Source organism: Phascolarctos cinereus, unplaced genomic scaffold, assembly GCF_003287225.1.
Source record: "Phascolarctos cinereus isolate Bilbo 61053 unplaced genomic scaffold, phaCin_HiC Scaffold_1;HRSCAF=81, whole genome shotgun sequence".
Lineage (NCBI taxonomy): Eukaryota > Metazoa > Chordata > Mammalia > Diprotodontia > Phascolarctidae > Phascolarctos > Phascolarctos cinereus.
This window is the reverse complement of record NW_027555514.1, coordinates 256,949,241-256,971,990: the sequence shown is the minus strand read 5'-3', so window position 1 is coordinate 256,971,990 and position 22,750 is coordinate 256,949,241. Positions and strand designations below refer to the sequence as shown.

At 39.9% G+C, this 22,750-nt stretch overlaps 1 protein-coding gene across 2 annotated transcripts in view; it reads left to right on the top strand.

The window, feature by feature from the left end:
* The window catches only part of KITLG (KIT ligand), a 120,095-nt gene that overhangs the window by 87,722 nt on the left and 9,623 nt on the right, over positions 1–22,750 (top strand). Inside the window, exons 4-8 of one of the 2 annotated variants that reach the window (XM_020993457.2) lie at positions 12,898–13,065; positions 14,636–14,795; positions 15,867–15,950; positions 19,912–20,021; positions 20,717–20,784. In XM_020993457.2, the coding sequence (XP_020849116.1) occupies positions 12,898–13,065; positions 14,636–14,795; positions 15,867–15,950; positions 19,912–20,021; positions 20,717–20,784 (590 nt within the window). The remainder of the gene's footprint in view (positions 1–12,897; positions 13,066–14,635; positions 14,796–15,866; positions 15,951–19,911; positions 20,022–20,716; positions 20,785–22,750) is intronic. The other variant, XM_020993458.2, reaches the window with a different exon arrangement.

Here is a 22,750-nt window from a genome sequence, read left to right as displayed (position 1 = left end):
TCCAGGGCCTTGAAACTTACCCAGGTGTTATTTACCCTAAAGAAAACAAAACAAATCAAAACACAGTACAATTCTCCCGTGACCCTCCTGCCAGCTCAAGCTATTGTGTTATCTCATCACTAGCAAACTCCATGAACTGATGAAACTCACTACCTGCATTTGACACCACCCATGCAGTCCTTAATATCCCCTGAAATCTGGCTGCAGTCCTCACTCTTGTAACTTACTCTTGGAATGATTCTCACAGTTGTAATGGTCCTCCTCCTCCTCCTTCTTTTCTTCTTCTTCTTCTTCTTCTTCTTCTTCTTCTTCTTCTTCTTCTTCTTCTTCTTCTTCTCCTCTCCTCTTCTTCTTCTTCTCCTTCTCCTTCTCCTCCTTCTCCTCCTTCTCCTTCTTCTCCTTCTCCTTCTCCTTCTCCATCTCCTCCTTCTTCTGCTTCTTCTTCCTCTCCTCCTCCTGCTCCTCTTGCTTCTGCTTCTTCTGCTTCCTCTTCCTCTTCCTCCTCTTGTATCAGGGTTAAGTGACTTGCCCAGGGTCATACAGATAGTAAATGTCTGAAGCTGGATTTGAATCAAGTCTAAATGAGGTCTTTTCTGATAAACTTCCCTCTCCCTTCCTCATTGCTATTTGTTAGCACTTTGTAGGTCTCAGAATTACAATTTGATTCCTTATTTTGTATTTACTTTGCTATATATATGTTATTAATTCCTCCCTTCTCAATAGAACATTATCTTTGAGGTCACAGTCTAGTTCATAGTTAGTATCTTCAGCACCTAGCACAGTGCCTTGAACTTAATAAATGTTTGTAGAATTTTTTTTGGGGGGGAGGGTTTTTTTTTTTGGTTGAGCTTTCTCCAAGGCCATCAGTTCACTCCAATTGACAGTTTCAGGCCCTACTCACTATATTCTCAGTTCACATCCTCCTTGACTTTTCCACTCCATCTGGCACTATTGATTTCTTCTTGTTGTTCATCCTTCCTTCTGGAAGAGGCCCAATGACAACAGGAGGAGGATGTCTTGACTTGCAAGTGAATTGGATTTAAGTGGGGGGGGGCTGTGCAAAGTCATCTCCTTCAGAGGCATGGAGCTTCCGTGGCAAGACATAAATCAGGACAGCTAGTGATGGCCCCAGATGCAATGGGAGACCTGGGCTTTTTTAAGTTAAGGTCTTTCCCAGGTCTCAGTTTGCCTGAGGCAACACCCATTCGGTAGTTAAAGGCTAGATAAGAATGTAAGAATTGAGGCAAAAGATGACCTAATTTGCCTTCACAAAAGAATCAACTTCTGGCACTACTGACTAACCCATCCTTGAGACACTCCATTCTCTTAGCTTCCTTGACATAGCTATTTCCTGGTTCTCCAGCTGATCCTTCTCAGCCTCTTTTGTGGTTCTCTCTTATCCTAACTGTAGGTATTCTCCAAAGACCTGTACTTTTCCAGATCATTAAGTTACAAATCTTAGTCACTGTTGACTTTTCCCTTTCCTTAGCTTTGCCTCCCTATAAGCTAATAAATTGCCAGGTTCTGCTGGTTCTGTTTGATTGGCTTATAGTTCTGAAGGTAGAAATTACATTAGAAGTTGCCTCTTCATTTTACTGAGGAAACCAGACTCACTCATTCCCTCTCTCTCTCTCTCTCTCTCTCTCTCTCTCTCTCTCTCTCTCTCTCTCTCTCTCTCTCTCTCTCTCTCTCTCTCTCTCTCTCTCTCTCTCTCTCTCTCTCTCTCTCTCTCAGAAAGGAGACCTAGGGAGTTTAAGGGACTTGCCCAAGGTCACATGAGCCGTAAATATCAGAGGTAGGATTTGAACCCAGCTGCTTTGACTCAGTTCTCTTTCTGTTTTAATCCATCTTTACCTTTCTGTACATGTCAAGGACTACCATCAAGATCTGTATTTCTTACCTAAACCTCCATTACTGCTTATCTGAACTTGGTATAAAAATACCCAGGTGTCAGCTTAGTGATATGACACACAGTAGTTGAAGAGTGGGATTGTATGCATGTATCCCACAACAATATATTCTTAGTGGAACTGTGCATTACTTGGTCCAACTGTTCTGGAAAGCATTCTAGAATTATAGGAAAAGAGGGAATAAATTGTCGATACACTTTGAACCAGAGATTCCACTGCTGGGCATAAGCTTCAAGGAGATACCCATATACACCCAGAATATTTAAAGCACTACGTTTTTGTAACAAAGACCTAGAAACAAAGTAAATGCTCATTGATTGGGGAATAACTGAACAAATTGGGATATGTGAATGTAATGAATTATTACTGTGCAGTAAAAGAGATGCTGAATAGAAAGAACACAGAAACGTGGGAAAGCTTACTTGAACTGATACAAAGTGAAGTAAGAAGTAGGAAAATAACATACAAAATGACTGCAACAATGTGCATAAAAGGGGAACAATAAACCAGTTGAGAAGTTAGGAGCATAACCGTATTTTTAAAGTGCTCCTGTTAATGATAGAGATACACAGATTAAAGCAACTCCAACATTCTAACTCAAACTTATCAGATTGGTGATAATGACAGATGTTGGAGGGACTGTGAGGAAAAGATATGTTAATGAACAGTTGGTAGAGCTAGAAATAGGGCTAGCCTTTCTGGGAAGCATTTTGAAACTATGTCCAAAAAGTCACTAAATTATGTATATACCTGTTGACTAGAGATATCACTACTAAGAACTATACCTCCAAAAAAGATCAAAGAAAAAAAGGATCCATATCATTTATAGCAGCCCCCTTTTTAATAGCGTTGAAAGCCTGGAAACTAAGGGAGGACCCATCAATTGGGAAATGGCTGAACAAGTTCTGTTATATGAATATAATGGAATATGATTATGCCATAAGAAATGATAAAAAGGATAACTTCAGAAAAACCTGGGAAGATTTGTATGAACTGATGCATGGAGAAGTGATTAAAACCAGGAGAACAATTTGCACAACAATAATACTGGAAAGACAGATAACTTTGAAAGATTTAAGAGTTCTGATTAGGAAAGTAATGAATAAAGTAATTCCAGAGGACAGATGATGAAACGTGCTACCCACCTCCTGACAGAAAGGTGATAGACTCAAGATACAGAATGAGCTATACATTTTCAGACATAGACAATATGAGAATTATTTTCCCTGACTTTATATGTTTGTTTAAAAAGGTTTTATTTTCCTTATAGTTCATTCATTTCCTTATAGTTCGTATAGTTGGAGGGAGAGAGAAAATAAATGCTTCTTAATTGAAAAAAAGTAAAATACAATAAAACTTACTAAAATCATAAGAACCAAAAGTTAGTCCTCAAAGAAGATGTCTGAAGTGATTTCCCTCTAGTTCTTTTCAGAGTTGGGAACCAATGGGTATGGAATTCTGCATATAGCACCGGAGTTTCTCTCTCTCCCTCTGCTTCCCTCCCTCCCTCCCTCCTTCCCTCCATTTCTCTCTCTCTGTCTCTCTCTCTCTCTCTCTCTCTCTCTCTGTCTCCTCCCCTCCTCTCTGTATCTGTCTCTTTCTCTCTGTAGCTATCTCTTTCCTTCTCCCACCCCCCAGCTCTCACTTTCCTCATCTTGAATTAGATAGCTACTCTCTAAATCCAGCCTCTTCCGTCACAAATTGATGCTTTGTGACTTGGCTCAGCTCATTAAAAAAAAAAAAGACCAGTTTAAATTTCTTTTGAAAATGATCTCTTTGAAATGAATATAAGGTGAAGCAAATGAGGCTAGTCCTTGTGACGTTTTAAAAGCACGTAGCTCATTTCAGCTGATATATCAGGTTCCCTACCGCTGAGGTTTTAGAATGCTACCTCTTGTATTCTAGGTGTGTGCTGTCTATTTTTAAACTGTTTCTCTGACTTTCTTTGAATATTCACTCCTATTTTAGTTGGCCAGCTTACATAGCTAATCTTTGGAAGTACTTATTTCCCCAAATATGTTTAAACTCTTTTTTTTTAGTAATAAAATTGAATATTTAGTTTAATCTTGATTTATTAAGTGCCTGCCTTTTGGATTAGAAATTCCTAAAAATTTTTTTTAATCAACCCTGGCACCATGGACGTTGGTGCCATCTCATCTAACATGCCTTTAGGTCCCTGTGGAGCATAGCCATTGGGACTTCCCCACTCCGGCAGTACTTTTGACTATATGATAATAGAGGAGGATCCTAATAGATTTACCCAGTAGCAGCCAAGACTTTCCACAGGGTGGGAAGGTGCCTTAGAGGCCAGCCAGAACAATCCTGTCTTTTCACCAAATAGGAAACTAAGGCACAGTGACATGCCCAAGGTCACTAGAGTTAGGAATTCTCTAGAGTCAGAATTTGAATCCTTGTCTTTCTTCCAGTATCCCACCCATTCTGCCTGGCTAGACTGAGAATAGATTTTAAGGAAATGTATGGCAGCCAGATAATGATGTGGCACTAGAAACCCTTTTCATAAAATGTCCAGATCTCTAAGAGCCTTAGGCAGATTTCTTTCTTTGGGGCTGGTTGGATAGAGTGGGATCCTCTTTCTACTCCAGGAATCATCTGTGTGCCCTTAGCCAATGGCTTAATCTTTTTGTTTTTTCTAGTTACACAAGAGATAACATTATTTGTCATTCACATTATTCCAAGGAGTTAATGTTTCTAAAGCTGTTTAAGCTTATCCAGTCTCTAAAAGAGAAAGAGGGAAAAAAAGTGGAAAATAATAGCAGATACACATTTTTTGATGCATAAAAGAATATTAATTTACATTAGTGAAACTCATGGAGAGATTACTGAGCCCTAGATAAAAGACTTGTGTTCAGATACTTCCAGTGGCAGCCAGAGAGTGGTGTGGAAAAGGAAACATCCTTTCCTTTTCCAAGAAATGGCCATGTTTCGAAGAGCCTTGAGCAAATAAATATATCCTTACCTGTGGGACTTTCAGTTACTTACTGTCTCTAGTTAAGAGAGGTCGTCTGTATGTCAGGGTGTTAGACAAGAAGACCCGTAAGGTTCCTTCCAGATCCATGATCTTAGGATCATTTAACAACCAACAATCTTGGGATACTTGAGGACAGGAAATTCTTTTTCTTCTCTGTAGCAGAATACTTGGTTCACTTGGGTATGTGCCATTTGCAAATCATTGACTGCAGTTAATTAAAAAGAGGGTAGCTTAGTGCTTGGTATACTAGTGGAAACTGGTTTTTCTTTCTTCCAGGCATACAGGTCAAATCTGGCTGACAGTTAATAGGGTTTGTCTGCTCTGCTGTTTTATCTGTGACATTCTAGAACTTAAGTGCCAACCTATTAACGAATTAAAATACACGAGTGGGTAGATAAAGCATTGACTTTAGATCATAATCTTTTCTAAGGAAGTTACGACAGTCACAAGAGTACATGAGATTGCATACTTTCGGGAAATTCATGCCATTTTATTTATTGCTTCGCCATCCTGAAGTGCAAAAAGTATAATTAGCCTGCGTAAAAATCAGCTAATAATAAGGACAGCGTGGCCTTGTGGATAGAATAATGAACTAAGAGTCACTAAGACCTGGGTTTGAATCCTGCCTCTGACACTTAGAAGCTACATTTTATTCCCCCCTCCCAGTTTCCTGATTTGTAGAATGAACATAATAATACTTGTACTACTCCCTTCAGCTGGCTGTTGTGAAACCCAAATGAAATAAGGTATATAAAGTTCTTTGAAAATCTTAAAGTCAGCCAGCATGCATTTAAAATTTGTTTGCTTTGTGCCAGGGTTAACCGTAAGTACTGAGAATACAAAGAGAGGCCGAACCAGCCCTTGCCTTTAATAACTTATGGTCAGTTATTATTATATTATTAAATAACATAGCAGTTAGTGTCCAAGGCCAGATTTGTACTCAGGTCTTTGTGACTCTAGGCCTAGTCCTCTATCTGCAGAGCCATCCAGCTGCCTCAGGTGGGGAAGCTAGTTAGCCTTAAACTTAGGAAGACCTAGAGTCTTAGTGGTTGTGTGACCGTGGGCAAGTCACAACTTATTAGAGGCTCAGGTAACTCTCTGAGACTTGCAGGTTAGCAATTGATGATGTCTTGCTACTGGACTCCAAAGTACTCTGGAGGAGAAAGTGAGGCTGTTGACTTTTCACTGCTCTGCCTCACTTAAATGCAGTTCACTTGCATGTCAGGACATCTCCCTCCTGATGGACTCGAAAAGAGTCCATCCAACAAGAAAAACCACAACAGAACAAGGTAGTTAGTGTTAGATCAGTTGCTTCTGCATCTGTGGAAGGTATTTCCACACTGGGATTTCCCCACGCTATTGTATGTCCAAACAAAGTACAGATAAACATTTGAATGGGATTAGAAAGTGAAGTGTTTATGGTTTAACTCAGGGGTGGAGAAGCTTGTGGCCCTTTGACTGAATCCTAACTTCCCAGAACAAATCCACTTAATAAAAGGATTCAGTCCGAAAGCCACAGCACGTGAAGATCTAGAGGGCCACGTGTGGCCTCCAGGCTTCTGGTTTCCCACCCCTGGTTTAACTCAAGGTATACCAGATTTGTCAAGTTGAATTTGTGTGTATGGAGGTGGGAATGGGGAAGTGATTCCTTGCATAAGAAAATGAGAAAAAATAATTATTGCACAGCCTCAAGAGGGAATCTAAGCCATAAGATGTAAATATCTAGTTCTGTGGCCATTGTAAGGTAAACAGAATCTAAGCATTTCATAAATAGTGGGCTCTACTTGGAGATGGAAGAATGCAAGGGTGGGGAGAGGTGGAATAGAGAGAGAAAAAAAACCCTTTCATTTATCTCTGAGGCCACAGGAAAGTACCCCACTTCGACAAGGAGATTTTGTTCTGCCCACAAGCCACAAAATCCACCAGAAACATGGGAAGGAATGTGAATGAAAAGGGAAAGGTAATGATAGGGTTTCAACACTATAATGAGCTGAACCAGCCCCATGTTGTAAAGCCTACCCTATTAGAGTGGTACAGAGTGCTTTGTGAAAGAGTCTAGTAAGGTCTGATCACACTGCTTAGGAGGTAGCTGGGTGATAGAGCACTCAGCTTGGAGTCTAGTTCCAATTCAGCCTCAGATACTCACTAGCTGCATGATTCTGCGCAAATCACTTAATTGCCCCTGCCTTGGTTTCCTTGTTTGTAAAGTGGGAATAATAAGAGCCCCTATGGCTCAAGATTGTTGTCAGGATAAAATGAGATGACTGTAAAGCACTTTATAAATGCTAGCTGTTGTTATGATGGGATATTATCTTGAAAGATCTATATCCTGTCTCCATCACAGGTGACCTTGGGTGAGTCCCTTAACCTCTCTAGGCTTCAGTTTCCTCATTTGTAAAATGAGATTTAAATTAAATTAGATGACCTCTGAGGTCCCTAGATCCTGTTGGCCTAGTGTTCTAGGAGGAAAACAAAACCTGACTTTTTGCAGGAAGGTTTGTCTCTCTCTCTCTCTCTCTCTCTCTCTCTCTCTCTCTCTCTCTCTCTCTCTCTCTCTCTCTCTCCTCTCTCTCTCTCTCTCTCTTTTCCATCTGAGATTGGCAGCACTTAGTTAAATGTAGAACATGACTAGCCCATTCAAAACCAAATGCCTACTAACCTAACTCTGAAGAGATCCTCTAGGGATGCAGAAAGGGGAAGTTATCGCCTTTTGTGATAAGCACCTTGAATATCCTTTTTTTTTTTAAGGACCAGCTTGGAAAGATTGAGTTTGATGAGTCCAAAGCTAGAAATAGTTTCCTTTTGGAGTTTGTTTATCCCCACTTATCTGAAGTCCCAGCCAACAATCTTATTGGTTTTGAATGATCATAAATGTTTTCCAGAATTTGGACTCACCTATCTGCCTGTGGGCCAATTTCCCTGTTGGCTGCAATATATTAATTAAAGCGGCTTTTACATAAGTAGGGAACAGCCCACCCACATATTCCATTTCAATCCAACCAGCATTTATTGAGGGTCTACTATGTGCATGCCTTGGGGGCATGCAGAGACAAAGGAAAAATACTTTCCCTACCTTCCTGAAGCTTACTTTCTTTTTTTTGTTTGTTTTTTGCTTTTTGGTGAGGCAATATGGGGTTAAGTGACTTGCCCAGGGTCAAAGAGCTAGTGTCAAGTGTCTGAGGTCAGATTTCAACTCAGGTCTTCCTGATTCTAAGGCTGGAGCTCTATCACCTAGGCGCCCTGAAGAAGCTTACTTTCTCCTGAGAGATGATGCACTGCATAAACATATATGAAGGAGTAAATTAAGAAAAGCTCTTTAAAACTCACATAATGCTTACCTTTATTAAGGTCCCCTGATATGAAGTTGAAAAGACCTACTGATTTTATTTTATTTCATTCACTCTTCCTCCCCTTCCTTTCCCCCTTTCTTCCTTCCTCCTTCTTTTTCCCCTTCCCCCTTCCCTTTTCCTTTCATTTTTACTCTCCTTGGATAAAATGCCATATTTCCAATGATAATAATAATCTGTCAAGAGTGGTGGGATTGAATATACTTCCTTATTTTTTAAAATCTCTATGAACAATAATTGTTAGTAATTACTTAGCTGGTTAATTTGATCAGTGTAGTTAATGAAGCAGGAGATTTAAAAAAAAAAAGAAAGAAACTTTTAAATCGAAAGATACCTAATGCAGCTGTTGAATAATGGACTATGACAGTCAGTGAACATCTTTCCAGGAGAAGTCATGTTTCTCTGTATAGATTGACCATCCACAAAGCAAAAATAAGCAACAGTGAGCTGTCTCTGATTTCAGCTCAGGGGGAAGTTTTCTACATAAGTCCATTCTTCTTTAGTACTTAATAGATTGTATCAAACCTTAATTGCAGATTCATTTTTAAATATTTTAGTTCTGTTTCTGTATAAGTTTGAGGATCAGTGTGAAAGCCAGTTTGGGGGACCACACAGTGCAGAAAAGAGAATAATATATTAGAAGGCTGGAAGGTTAGGTTGGGACCAAGCTGTTAGGGCCTTTAAATGCCAAACAGAGAAGGTTATATTTAATACTAGAAGTAATAGGGAGCCACTGGAGATTATATTGAGTAGGAAAGTGACATGGTCAGACCTGCACCGTAGGAAAATTACTTTGGTAGATATGTGGAGGATAAATTAGAGCAAGTATAGACTTAAGGCAACAAGAATTTGTTAATTTCCTGTTATGTGCCAAGTGGGGCAGCTAGGTGGTACAGTGGATAGTCAGGAAGACTCATCTTCCTGAGTCTAAATCCAGCCTCAGACACTTACTAGCTGTGTGATCCTGGGCAGGTCACTTAACCCTGTTTGCCTCAGTTTCCTCATCTGTAAACTAATCTGGAGAAAGAAATGTCAAACCGCTCTAGTATTTTTGCCAAGAAAACCTCAAATGGAGTCACAAAGAAGCGGACAGGACTGAAATGACTGAACAATGACAAAAAAGTGCCAGATACTGTGCTAAGCTCCAGAAAGGCAGAGAGGCAGTTGCTTGGATATTTGGGGCAGCTGAAAGTGGGGAGCGGAGTGATGACTGTGAAGTTATGAACCTGAGTGACTCTGGAAGGATGGTGGTGTCCTTGACAGAACTAGACAAGTTTGAATTTGGGGGGAGAGATAACGGCTTGAGATCAGGGATGCAGATCTCAACCCATCCGTGCTAGAGTGTGACATGCTCTGTCTTCCTCAAAATGAAATGATGGTAGGGCAGCTAGTGGTATAGTGAGTTCAAATGCAGCCTCAGACACATAACACTCACTAGCTGTGTGACTCTGGGCAAGTCACTTAAGCCCAATTGCCCCACCAAAAACAAAGAGAGAGAGAGAGAGAGAGAGAGAGAGAGAGAGAGAGAGAGAGAGAGAGAGAGAGAGAGAGAGAGAGAGAGAGAGAGAGAGAGAGAGAGAGAGAGAGAAGAGAAAGAGAGAAGGAAGGAAGGAAGGAAGGAAGGAAGGAAGGAAGGAAGGAAGGAAGGAAGGAAGAGAAGGAAGGAAGAAGGAGAGAAGAAGAAAGGAAGGAAGGAAGGAAGGAAGAAGGAAGGAAGGGAAGGAAGGACGGAAGGAAGGAAGGAAGGAAGGAAGGGAAATGATGGTGGTAGTAGGATTGTCACTTAACCAGTGACTTCAGAGCACAGTCTCCAGGTGAAGGGGAAGCCTCAGGGTGACCTGGAGGGAATAAAGATGCTGAGGGAAAGGGGAAATACCTCACTCCAAGTCCAGCACTCTAACGATTCTACCACACTGCCTCTAACTCTAGGTAAAATTAAAGTTAAACAGCCCAGATTTCAGGCAGGCTAGTTGAGTGCCAGCCTTGTTAGGCACTTCACCATGATTCTGTTGCTCTTCCCACCCTGCCAGTCCCCAAACCTGACACATTTGTTGCTGTTGTTGTTGTTGTTTCGTTGTTTCAGTTGTGTCCAACTCTCCGTGATCCCTTTTTGGGATTTTCTTGGCAGAGGTAACTGGGGTCGTTTGCCATTTCCGTCTCTGGTTTGTTTTATAGATGAGGAAACTAAGGCAAACAAGGTCAAGTGACTTGGCCAGGGTCACACAGGCTGGATTTGAACTTGGGAAGATGAGTCTTCCTGACTCCGAGCCTGGCACTTTATCCACTGTGCCCCGTAGCTGCCCCAAACCTGAAACATCCCTACTACCAAATATCTCCATTCCTACTGTGGGTCCTCATTTGACTGAATTTTAAATTCAGCTTTTGAAGGGCCAATCCTTTAACTTTCTATTGCACCATTCACAAAAGCTCTTAAAAACTTCTTATTTTCTCCTTAGAGAAGCAGTCTGACACAGTAGATAGAGAGTTGGCCTAGGAGCCAGGAAGACCTGGGTTCGAGTCTTGCCTCTGATCATACTGACTGTATGACCCCAGGCAAGTCCCTTAATCTCTCAGTTCCCGAAGTGGTTCTCTAAGGCTTGTAAGTTGCAGAGAAAATGCTGACCTGAATTTAGAAAGGGAGACTCCTCACCTGGATGTTTCCAGCCTCCAAGCCTACTCTTTCATTAAGGCCTCAACTGAGCCTTTAGTCCCATCTCTCTCAGAAAATAATGTCACTTCCTTTTTTGTCCCACCCAAGGCAGTGGTTGGCACGTACTACAGATTAGGGACTGTCATGGGCTGGGAAATGCTCACCAGGGACAGAGAAGGTGAGTTCCAAAAAAGGGGTAGAAAGAATCTACTGACTAGGTCATAGTCACCTCTCTTGAATGCTTACGGGTTACTATTATGGAAGGAGGTTACGTGAATAGTAAGACAATGGCTTATTGGTTTTGGTGACTTGATGGTTGCAGGGGTTGGGAGTTCAGATCAGCTTCATCTCTGTAGCTTAGAGTCCTGAAGAGTTGTTTAAGGCATGGAGAAGTTAATAGGGTTACCCAGAGTCACAGAGCCCAGCATGCATCAGAAAGCAGATTTTGAACCCAGGTCTTCCTGGTGCCAAAGCTGGCTGTCATCATACTATTTCTCATTTACTTAGAGTATAGGACTGGAAGGCAGAAGAAGTTTGAGTGATGGTTCTGCTACTTGCCAGCTGTCATATCATCTCTGATATGAGATTACCTTTTCTTCTTACATTTCTTACACTTCTTCTTATAGTTACCTGTAAGAACAGTTTTTAACATTTGTTTTAAAATTTTGAATTTCACATTCCCTCCCTGAGATGATAAGCAATTTTATCTAGTTTATACATATGTAATCATGCAAAACATATTTTCATATTAGTCACGTTGTGAAAGACCACAGATCAAACACACATCCACCCCCCAAAAAAATAAAGAAAATGAAAAATAGTATGCTTTCATGTGTACTCAGACTCCATCAGTTCTTTCTCTGGAGGTGGATAGCATTTTCATCATGAGTCCTTCAGAGTTGTCTTGGATCGTTGTATTGCTGAGAATATTTACATCATTTACGGTTGATCGTTGTACAATATTGCTGTTACTGTGTACGGTGTTCTCTTGGGTTTACTCACTTCATTTTACATCAGTTTGTGTAAGTCTTCCCAGGTTTTTCTGAAATCATCCTGCTTGTCATTTGTTATAGCCCAACAGTATTTGATTACAATCATATCATCCCAACTTGTTCAGCCATTACCCAATTGATGGGCATCCCCTCAATTTCCAATTCTTTGTGACCATAAAAAGTTGTTTTAAATATTTTTGTTCAAGTAGGTTCTTTCCCCCTTTTTAAAATCTTCTTGGGAGACAGACCTGGTAGTAGTATTTCTGGATCAAAGGGTATGCACAGTTTTATAGTCCTTTGGGCATAGTTCCAAATTGTGCTCCAGAATGGTTGAATCAGTTCACAACTCCACCAGCAGTGCATTAGTGTCCCAGTTTTCCCCCACCCCCTCCAACATCCAACATTTTCCTTTTTTGTCATATTAGCCACTCTGATAGGTATGATGTTATACCTCGGAGTTGTTTGATTTACATTTTTCTAATCAATAATGATTTAAAACATTTTTCCCCCTCTGATAATATAGGCAGCTTTGATTTCTTCATCTGAAAACTTCCTGTTTATGTCCTTGAATGTCAATTTATTGCAATTAGCGCATGACTCTGAACACTAGTTTTTGAACTTGATCTGTGATTTCATTGGTTTTGGGAGCTCAGGATAAGTAAGTTTCTCTATAAATGCAAGTTGTCACCTGCTCTGTAACACACAATATTATAGAGAGGTATCTGGAGCATACAGGGGTTAAGTGACTTGTCCAGGGTCACTCAGTCAATATGTGTCAGAGGCAGACTCTCAAATCTTCCTGATGCAGAGGTGTCTCTATATTCCATACCCTGCTGCCTCTCACACCTTTGTACAGACTAAAAGAGGACACAGATTATTTAAAGACCAGTTGATTACATATAGGGACTGATTTAGTCTGGCAAGGGAATTCCTGAGTGTTCCCCATCTGATGAGTAAAAGTCTGGGACTCTGAAACCTTTGTCTAATCTTGTCTCTCTTTCACTTACAGCCTAATCATTGTTGGTTACATTTGATGGTGCCTGAATTGGCCAACAGCCTGAATAACCTCTTGTACAAATTTTCCAAAATTTCCAGTAGTCTCAGTAATTATTCAATCATTGATAAACTCATAAAAATCATTGATGACCTGATGGGATGCTTAGAAGAGAAAAATAAGGTAATGTATCAAAAAATGGGAGGAGGAAGAGGTTATATTTTTGTTCTTCTCTTAAATGGGTTGAAGTGGGAGAAGGGGTTGGAAGTATGAAGGATTTCTGTGTGTCTTTGGGTTCATACTTGCATGTATGCAGCAGAATATTGTAAGATGTGGTTGTTAAATGCTAATAAGCTGAATTGTTTTGGAATTATAAACCTCAACATAATAATCCTTGCTCAGAGTTTTTTCTGCATTAACAAAATTATAGTAATAGTAATAGGGAAGAGGAGGGGAGCAGTGTGAAATTATAGAGAAGGTAATGCATTAAAGTGTATTTCCTTTGTTTTGGGAACAGAATTACCTCACACTGTGGAATCAAGAATTTAGCTGGGGAAGGCTTCCAAATTAGTCAGCTATTTTAAATTAAGTTGGGATGGAAAGCTTTCTATGTTGAAGCCTTAGTGCTGACGTTTTTCCATAATGTAATTGTTCCATTTTGGAGTAATATCTTTGTCTTGCTTCTTGGAGACCATAAAAATGGACTGGCCATTTTTGTCTCCATCAAGGCCATTTGACAGGTGAGTGGGCACAACTCCATACCTATTTTGGAGTCAGTGCCAGGATCAGAGATGATCAGAGTAGGAAGGGACCTTAAAGGTCATCTAGTCCAGCCTCCTAGTCTACAGATAAAGAAACTGAGACCTAGAAAAGTTAAATGCCCAAGTTCACAAAGATAGGAAGTAGCAAATCTTGGGCTTTTGGGCCATGATTATAGTGTATTAGAATAAAGTTACTTTATGACCTTCAGGAAATCACCTACCTTTTCAGGGTCTGAGTTTCCTTATCTGTGAAATGAATTGGTTACATTACGTAACCTATGCAGTCCCTTACAATTTTAAGCTGTAATCCTGTGATCCTGGAAGCTTTGTGTTGGCATGAGGCCTGAAGGTCCAGTCCTAGGCAGTTTGTGTTCTACCCCGTGCTTTTATTTCTCCTGTTCTCTCATCTCCCCTCCCCCTTCTCCTTCCCCCCTCCCACCCCCAGGTAGCCCAACTAAAATGCTCTCAGCATTTCCATCTGTCCAAAGTTTGAGGATTTTCTAATCTAGATGGGAGAGATAACATACAAATACCCAAACACACGTGTATGCACACACTGAAAGATAAAGTCATTTGAAAAGCATTAATAACTGAGGGAAATTGGGAAAGGCTTCATGGAAAAGGTAGAGATTGAATTGAGACTTGAAAAGAAACCAGGAATCTTTGTAGCAAACAGTAGCCTCATTGCCTTTGAGGATTCTTTCTTTGTTGGTGTCCATGCTCCAAAGACCTCTTCTGACTTAGCTGGAGAAAACTGTAAACCTAAAACATCAGAGGACAGTCAGCAATTAAATGCCAAAATGAGCTGGCCTCAGCCTCAAATCAGAGCTTTGAAGTTGTTTCTACTGAGGCAGCTTTGAAAAAGTGGCAGTTTCAGCATCCTAGGGCTCATCCCACTTGAATCTTTGAAGATAAGCAACCCACCAATGTCCTTGACCCACAGTAAGGAAAAATGGCACTTGGGTAATGTCAGTATTGCTTTTTTCCTCTAGAATTTCCGAAAGCAAAATAACAACATTTACCGAGAAGGCTCGTTCATTCCCGAACAGTTTTTTAGCTTCTTTAATAAATCCATCGATGCCTTCAAGGAATTTGAAGAAACATCTGAGCAGAGCGCCTGCATCCTGCCTTCAACAATAGGGCCTGAGAAAGGTAAGAAGGAAATCTTGGAAAGGGTATCTGCAAACTCAAGGTTAATTAGTGCATAAGCCAGCAGCTTCTCAGTCACAAGTCTGTGGGGATGTGTACCTCTGTAAATACAGCTACACTTGCCAACGCATTTATGCTTGTGTAGATTGGCATCTGTGACATCAGACTATTCAAAATGGTAGCTGTATTGGTTTCCAAGCCACCTTAATGAAACAAAGAACTTTCACTTGTGAATGTACACATTATTTGAAAGCCACTCATTTTTCCACTCCCTCTTAGCCTGGAGTTTGCCATTAATTTTTAAATTTCTTGACCTTCACCTTCCAGGTTTCTTATCTTTCCCTTTTTCAACACTCAGCCTTATGATTTTGCTTCTAAGGTAAGGAAGCTTTTATTCTATCCAACTAGTCTGTTGGATAGGTATAGAGGCTCAGTGCCAAGACCCCTCACCTCTTGTCTTGTTCAGGATAGAGTCCTCAACTAAAATTTCCCCCCAGTTCACACTTCTTATGGCCCATACATACATACATGTATACATATACACACCTACACACATATCTACACATAAGCACCTACATATATACACACACACACAAATACACATATACACATCCACATCCACACACACACACATATATATATATATATACATGTACAAATGACATGCATATTCATAGGTACATATAAAATTATGTTGTATATAATATTTTAATATAGAAACTATAATATAAGTAAGCTAATAATACACTTAAAATATATAATGTTTTTACTGATGGGTAGTTATCTGTGCTGATCCACATAATAATTGTGGTGGGTTTTTTCATGCAGTAGAATAGTGTGGCCAGACAATAATAAAAGAGTTCTACACCTCTAGAGCCAGCGCACAAGTTTCCTTCTCTGTAAAATGACGAGGTTGGCCTCATTGGCATTTAGGGTCCCTTGCAGCTCTAAGATGCAAAGGCACTAGACCTCCACAGAGCTGCCTGTTCTGCTATATAGAGCTTCGCCTTTAAGGAGCACTGTAATACATGTAAGTCACTATGCAACACTGACACATTGTTGCTTTCTATTTAGATTTCAGGGTCAATGTCACAAAACCATTTTTGTTACCCCCCGTTGCAGCCAGCTCCCTTAGGAATGACACCAGTAGCAGTAATAGTAAGTATGAATACCTGATTTGATGCATGCACGGCTCCAATTAGCCTCCATAGGAGTTTGCATGAGCTTTAAATGAAATTGTCCCACAATTGGGAAAACTCACTAATGGGGTTACTGTCTTTTGTATTGATGCCCCCCAGCATATGAACAATCGTTCCTGGGCTTTCAAAATGCATTTGTCCTTCAGTGTGATCTTGCCATTGGACCATGAAATTGTCAGTGACTTTTTATGTCAGTTAGAGAATTTTAGTAACACCTGACGAACACAATTCCTTTAAGAGATGATGCCATTTGTTTACATGTCACTCTGCATATTTCGCCCTGATTTTTCATGAATGAGGAAATTCCGTAGTGCAAGCCTATGCCAACCTACTCGGTGTTCATTAGAACCCTCGCCTTCTTACCAATTACCCTCATGAAGGACAATATGGTACTTTGTCTGAAGTTGCTGGCGTCTCAAAAGTCAGGACTCTCTAAGAGTTTATGTGCATTTTTGCAAAACTTCAAAGAAAGGACATATTGAAGGCTGAGTTTAACTTCAACTCAGCGATTCAGTTCAATGAAAATTTGCTAAGCATTGGGTGTTGTACCGAGTGCTGGGAATAGATACAAAAGCAAAAGTAGAACAATGGGGGCAGCTAGGTAGTGCAGTAGATAAAACACTGGCCCTGGAATCAGAAGGATGGGGGTTCAAACCTAGCTTCAGATACTTACTAGCTGTGTGACCCTGGGCAAGTCACTTAATCCCAGTTGCCTAAAAACTTATTGGGGCAGCTGGGTGGTGCAGTGAATAGAACACCAGCCCTGAAGTCAGAAGGACCTGAGTTCAAATCCAGTCTCAGATCAAACACTTGACACTTACTAGCTGTGTGACCCTGGGCAAGTCACTTAACCCCAATTACAAAAAAAAAAAGTAGAACAATGCCTTCCTTCATAAAGCCTATTTTTTCACATACTCACCAGCTATGTGACCCCTGATGAGTAACTTAATCACTGTCTGCCTTAAGTTTCCTCAACTGTAAAATGAGGAATATAATAATAGCACCTAACTTTCAAGGTTGTCGTAAAGATTAAAGAGGTGATATTTGTGCAGTGATATTAGCACAGTGACTGGCACGTAGTAAGTGCTTAATAAATGCTTATTCCTTCTTCTCACCTTGCCTTCCTTTACTTTCCTCTTTCTATTCCTCCCTCCCTGCTTTCCTTCCTTCCTTTCTTCACTTTCCTCTCTCCCTCCCTCCCTTCCTTCCAGCCTCCCTTCCTTTACTTTCCTCTCTCCCTTCCTTTACTTTCATCCCTCCTGTCCTTTCCTTTCCTCTCTTCCCTCCCTCCCTTCTGTCCTTTCTTCCTCCCTTCCTTTACTTTCCTCTCTCCCTTCCTTCTACCCTCCCCATCCCTCCTGTCCTTTCCTTTCCTCTTTTCCCTCCCTTTCTCCCTCCCTTCCTTCCTTTATTCTTCCCTTCCTTTACCTTCCTCTTTCTTCCTCCCTTCTTCCCTTCCTTTACTTTCCTGCCTTTCTTCCCCCCTCCCTTCCCCCCCTTCCTTTACTTTCCTCACTCCTTTTACTTTCCTCTCTTCCCTCCCTCCCTCCCTCTCTTCTTTCCTTCCTGACTTCCTTTACTTTCCTCTTTCTCCCTCCCTTCTTCCCTTCCTTCCTTCTTTCCACCCTCCCTTCCTTTACTTTCCTATCTTCCTTCTTTCCCTTCTTCCTTCCTCCTTCCTTTTAGTTTCCTCTTTCCCTTCTTCCTTTCCTCTGTCTCTCCCTGCTTTCCTTCCTTCCTTCCTTCCTTCCTTCCTTCCTTCCTTCCTTCCTTCCTTCCTTCCTTCCTTCCTTCCTCAGAGAACTTCCTTTCTACTTGCCTGCTAAGTGGTAGTCACAGGGCTATATTAAAGTAGCACAGTTCTTACCCTCAGAAAACTTACTATCTACTGGGGAAGTAGATGCCAGGTATGAACACAAAGACAAAACCAAAGCTGTCCTTGCCTTTATTTTCTACTGGGGTGCTTTAGATCAGTATCTGTGGATACAGAGACAAAAACAGTCTTTGACCTCAAGGAGCTTACTTTCTGCTGGGGAGATATATGCCAGACCCTGATAATACAAAGCAAATCCTAAGTCAAGATGAAGTGATTTCACTGGGCAAGGGTGGGCAGCAGCAGTTAACCTCTGCATGGGATCAGGAAAAGCCTCATGGAGGCATTGGCCCCTGAATTGAGCCTAGAAGAAGGTTTGAGTCCCAGTTCTTTGTGGTCACTTTTCTAAATGAATAAAGGGCCTCCATGTTTGCCTGTTGGATAGGACATGTACTGATGGGAATGTTTTTGGCCATGGTACTCCTACCCAGGCAAAGACAGCATGTGGTTGAGTTGTAAGACCATTGATTTTTCTGGGCTTTGAGGCCTGCACAAAGAATTCCCTTTTTCATTTGGCTTTGGCCGTGGCAAAACTACTTACGGAAACCAAAGCTGCTAAACAGCTGTCCAAGCTCTGCCAAAGTAGAATTGGATGCTGATCAAGAAATTTGCAAATCACCCAAATTAATTCATTTTCTTGAAGTGAAAGTCATTTCCTTCCCTCTAAGTCAAGAGACATAGGCATCCCTTAACATCAGTTTTAATTATTTGAGAATGATTTATTTCCTTCTGAGGGCAGAGTGTCAAGATGCCAAGATGTCTACTTTCTCATTTCTGTGAAAACCTTTTAGAAATGTGCTGAGATGTATCAGTGGGATGCTACGTGAAAACCATGGGAAAGGAGCTTTTTACCCCAGGCTGGACTGAAAGAAAAGCTCAGGAGTAGAATCATGGAGTGACATGTACAGGAAGACTCCTTTGTGCTCTGAGATGATCTGTATTTCTTGGCAAACAAGAGACAGTCCATCTCATTCCAAAGTGACCATGGCATTTGAATCTCCCTAATCCTTCACCCCAAGAGCAGCAAAGGTAGCTCACTGGATAGAATGCTTGGATCTGGAGTCAGGAATACTTGAGTGCAAATCCAACCAAACTCTTATAAGCTGCGTGACCCTGGGCAAGTCACTTAACCTTTATCTGCCCCAGCTTCTTCATCTATAAAATGCATAATAATAGAACCTATCTCCCATGGTTGTTGGGAGGATAAAATGAAATAATATTTACCTTGAAGTGCTGTATAAATTCTAGCTGTCATAGACAGGTAGGTGGTACAGAGGGCTGGACTTGGTGTCAGGGAGGCCTGAGTTCAGATTTATTAGCTGTGGGACTTTGGGTAAATCATTTGCCTTGGTTTCCTCATCTGTAAAACAGGGCTAATAATAATAATAATAATTTGTCTGGGTTGTTGTAAGGATCACCTGGAAATGACCTATGTAAAAAGCTACATAAATATCAGCTGTTTTTATTATGATTTTTGCAGTCATTGGCCATTGAGAATCAATACCAAAGAGAATGCCAGGCCACCAAACAGGATTCTCATGAGCAGCAGGGAGTCCTATACTATGGATATACAAGTTTCTCCAAGAATCACCAAGAAGCATCTAGTAGCCTTCAAGGCATGTCCAAACCCAACTAGATAGTTGATAAATATAGGTGCAAATCTTGCCTCTGCTACTCACTAGCCTGGTCATGTTTAGTCTCCTGTCTGGAGTTAGTTTCCCCATCTGTAAATTGATTGGGGTCAGACTAGATGACCTTCTAAGATCCCTGCTGCCTCCAATCCTGAGGCTGTGATTATAAATGGACCACCCTGTACAATCAATCCCAAGTTTGCTAATGGTTTGTATGCCCAAAGTTTGTGTGAGCTGTGTGGGTCAGGGGAAGGTTACTCTGAACCTCATGTTTTCTTCACAGAAGAATCACTTCTTTAAAAGCTTTAAACAGAATTAAGTCAGAATATCCTAAGGAAATTATTAATTACCTCCATCATGGTGGAGCAATCTCCTGCATGGTTCTGTCTTCAACATGATATTTTTTTAAATTTCAGGGAAGGCATCAGGATCTGCTAAAGACCCAAGTGTGCACTGGGTAGCCATTGTATTGCCATCACTGTTTTCTCTCATAATTGGCTTTGTTCTGGGAGTCTTATACTGGAAGGTAAGGAAGCCCAAGATTTGCTGTCTATGTTCATCTCAATAAATGGTTAACCAGCTGGCCACCATTTTGTGTAAAATGGAATCTACCAAGAAAACCAATGGCCCTTACTGTATTCTTTCTGTGACACATATTTATACTCAAGTTAGTTTCTCTTTTGCCACCCACTATATTGATAAAAGTCCTGTCCTGGTGTATGCTTTGAAGATGAAACCTGCTTCTGGTATGTCTAAATTAAATTAAATTTTTAAATTTAATTTATGTCTAAATTTATGTCTAAATTAAATTTTTAAAAATTAAAAAAAGATAGATGCTTTAAAATAACATTTCAGAGTCAAATAGACATTTTTTAACGTGCTGATGATATTCACCCATGCCTCTCCTTCCTTTAGTTTTTCTCTGCCATTATTATAAGTTACTCTTGGTCAGTTTTCCAAACATTTCTTAGATTGAGTCCTACTCAGATATTCCGTTTTTAAATTTGTTGATGTGGCTGCTTTGTTTCTGAAAATGCTGAATCAGTAATGTAGTATTTTTTCTTTATTTTAAAACAACAAATTTTTAAGCATATGTTGTTACATGATGAAAAAAATGTCATTGGAATTAAGAACATGAAAGAAGTATGCCATTTACTTCTTTAAACTTTCCGGCCTTTAAAACTACCTCAGTATGATTGTGTTTTATTGTTCTTTTCTCAGAAAAAACAAATGAGTCTTAAAATGGAAGGTGAAAACAGAGAGATTAGTGAAGAGGATAATGAGATAAGGTACCTTATTTTACCAAATATATAGATGATTGCTGCACTGCAAATCCACTAACTCTGTGTGTGTGTGTGTGTGTGTGTGTGTGTGTGTGTGTGTTCATGACCTCTCCCTCATATTCACATGTCTCACATAGTTTCAGCTACCATCTTTCTGAATTCACATTTACATCTTGATCTCCCAGGTTGCTGCGCCTCCAAGTGAACCTTTCCACAGAGATGGCTTCCTAGCCTTTGGAACTTATCAGTCATTGGAATGTATTAGCTTCCTTTTCACAGTATAACCATCTTCTCAGAACTTCAGAAGAGTTATATTTGGCTCTTTTGTTTCTATTTTGTTTGCCCAATTTTCTCACCACTGTCTCTTTTTTTCCTTGACTTGAATCACCATCCTAGAACATGCAGTCATTACCACAAGCCTACATTACTTTCCTATACAACCTCCATAATAATCTAATTCAATCTCACTATTGTCATGTCACTTCCCTGTCCAGAAACTTAAAGTGGATAATAATGATAATAATAATGATAATAGTTGTTACATGATAATTTAATATATTAGTAATAGATAACATAATTATATACTAGTAGAGAGCAATATAATTTTATTATTACATCATTAACATAATTTAAAATTAGTAATATGTACTATAATTAAAATACTGTAATATGGTATTATACTATGGTATCATAAATGCTGTAATTATGTCATAGTATAATATACTATTATAGTTTTATTATAGATTATAGAAGTATATATAAATACACATTTCATCATATATCAATATAATTTTTATATAATTAGTAAGATAAAGACATCTTATTAATTACATCATACATTATATTTCTGTTTATATACTATAATTAAAAATTCTGTAATATAGTATTATACTATGGTATTATCATAAATGCTATAATTATATCATAGTGTAATATAGTATTATAATTTTTACTATAGCTTATATAAGCATATATAAATACATATCTTACCATATCTTGATATTTTTTGTAATTATAAAGACGTCTTATTAATTACATCACAAGTTATGTTTCTATATTATTATATTTTATTGTATAATATCATCATCATCATCATCATCCTTAGTGTAAATACAGGCAGCTTGGCAAAGTGAATAGAGAACTGAACTTAGAATCCATAAGACTTGCCTTAGAATCAGAATCCTGCCTCTCTGAGGCTTAACCGTGAGACTACGCACAGGCTTCTTAACCGCCCCCAGCCTCTGTTTCTTCCTCTGTAAAATGGCCATAAAAATAATACCTTGTAGTCCCTGCCTCACAGGACCATCGTGAGACTCTAGGGAGATAGTGTACACAGAGAGCTTTACAGACTTGAAAATTCTCTACTGGCTGAAAGTGTCTTTAGCCGAGTCTTCCAAGCTCTTCGCTATCAGATTCCCTCATCTCTTTCTTTTTCTTTTTTCCTTTTTTGTTAGCAATGGGGTTAAGTGACCTGCCCAGGGTCACACAGCTAGTAAGTGTCAAGTGTCTGAAGCTGGATTTGAACACAGGTCCTCCTGACTCCAGGACTGGTGCTGTACCCATTACGCCACCTAGCTGCCCCTTTTTTTCTTCCTTTTTTTTTAGATTTCCTCATCTCTCTAAACTCATTTTATATGACTGCCACCCCCACCCCCTGTGTTCTAGCCAAGCTCTGTGTGCTGTCCCTTGAACCTAATTCAGTTCCCACTCTTTATAGTGACCTTTTCATAGATTCTCCCTTATGCCTTTCCTGGACACCTGCTTTGTATATAGCAATGACATAAGCAGCAGAGATACAAAGAAAAAAAAGCAGCATCTGCCCTCAAAGGAGTTTACAATTTATCACTTCCTTTAAGACAGATTGAGGTTCTTAACTTTGGAGTCTGTGAATGTATTTCAAATGTGTGTGTGTTGAACTATTTCAGTATATTGAGTTTCCTTTGAAATTCTGTGTATTTTATTATACACATTT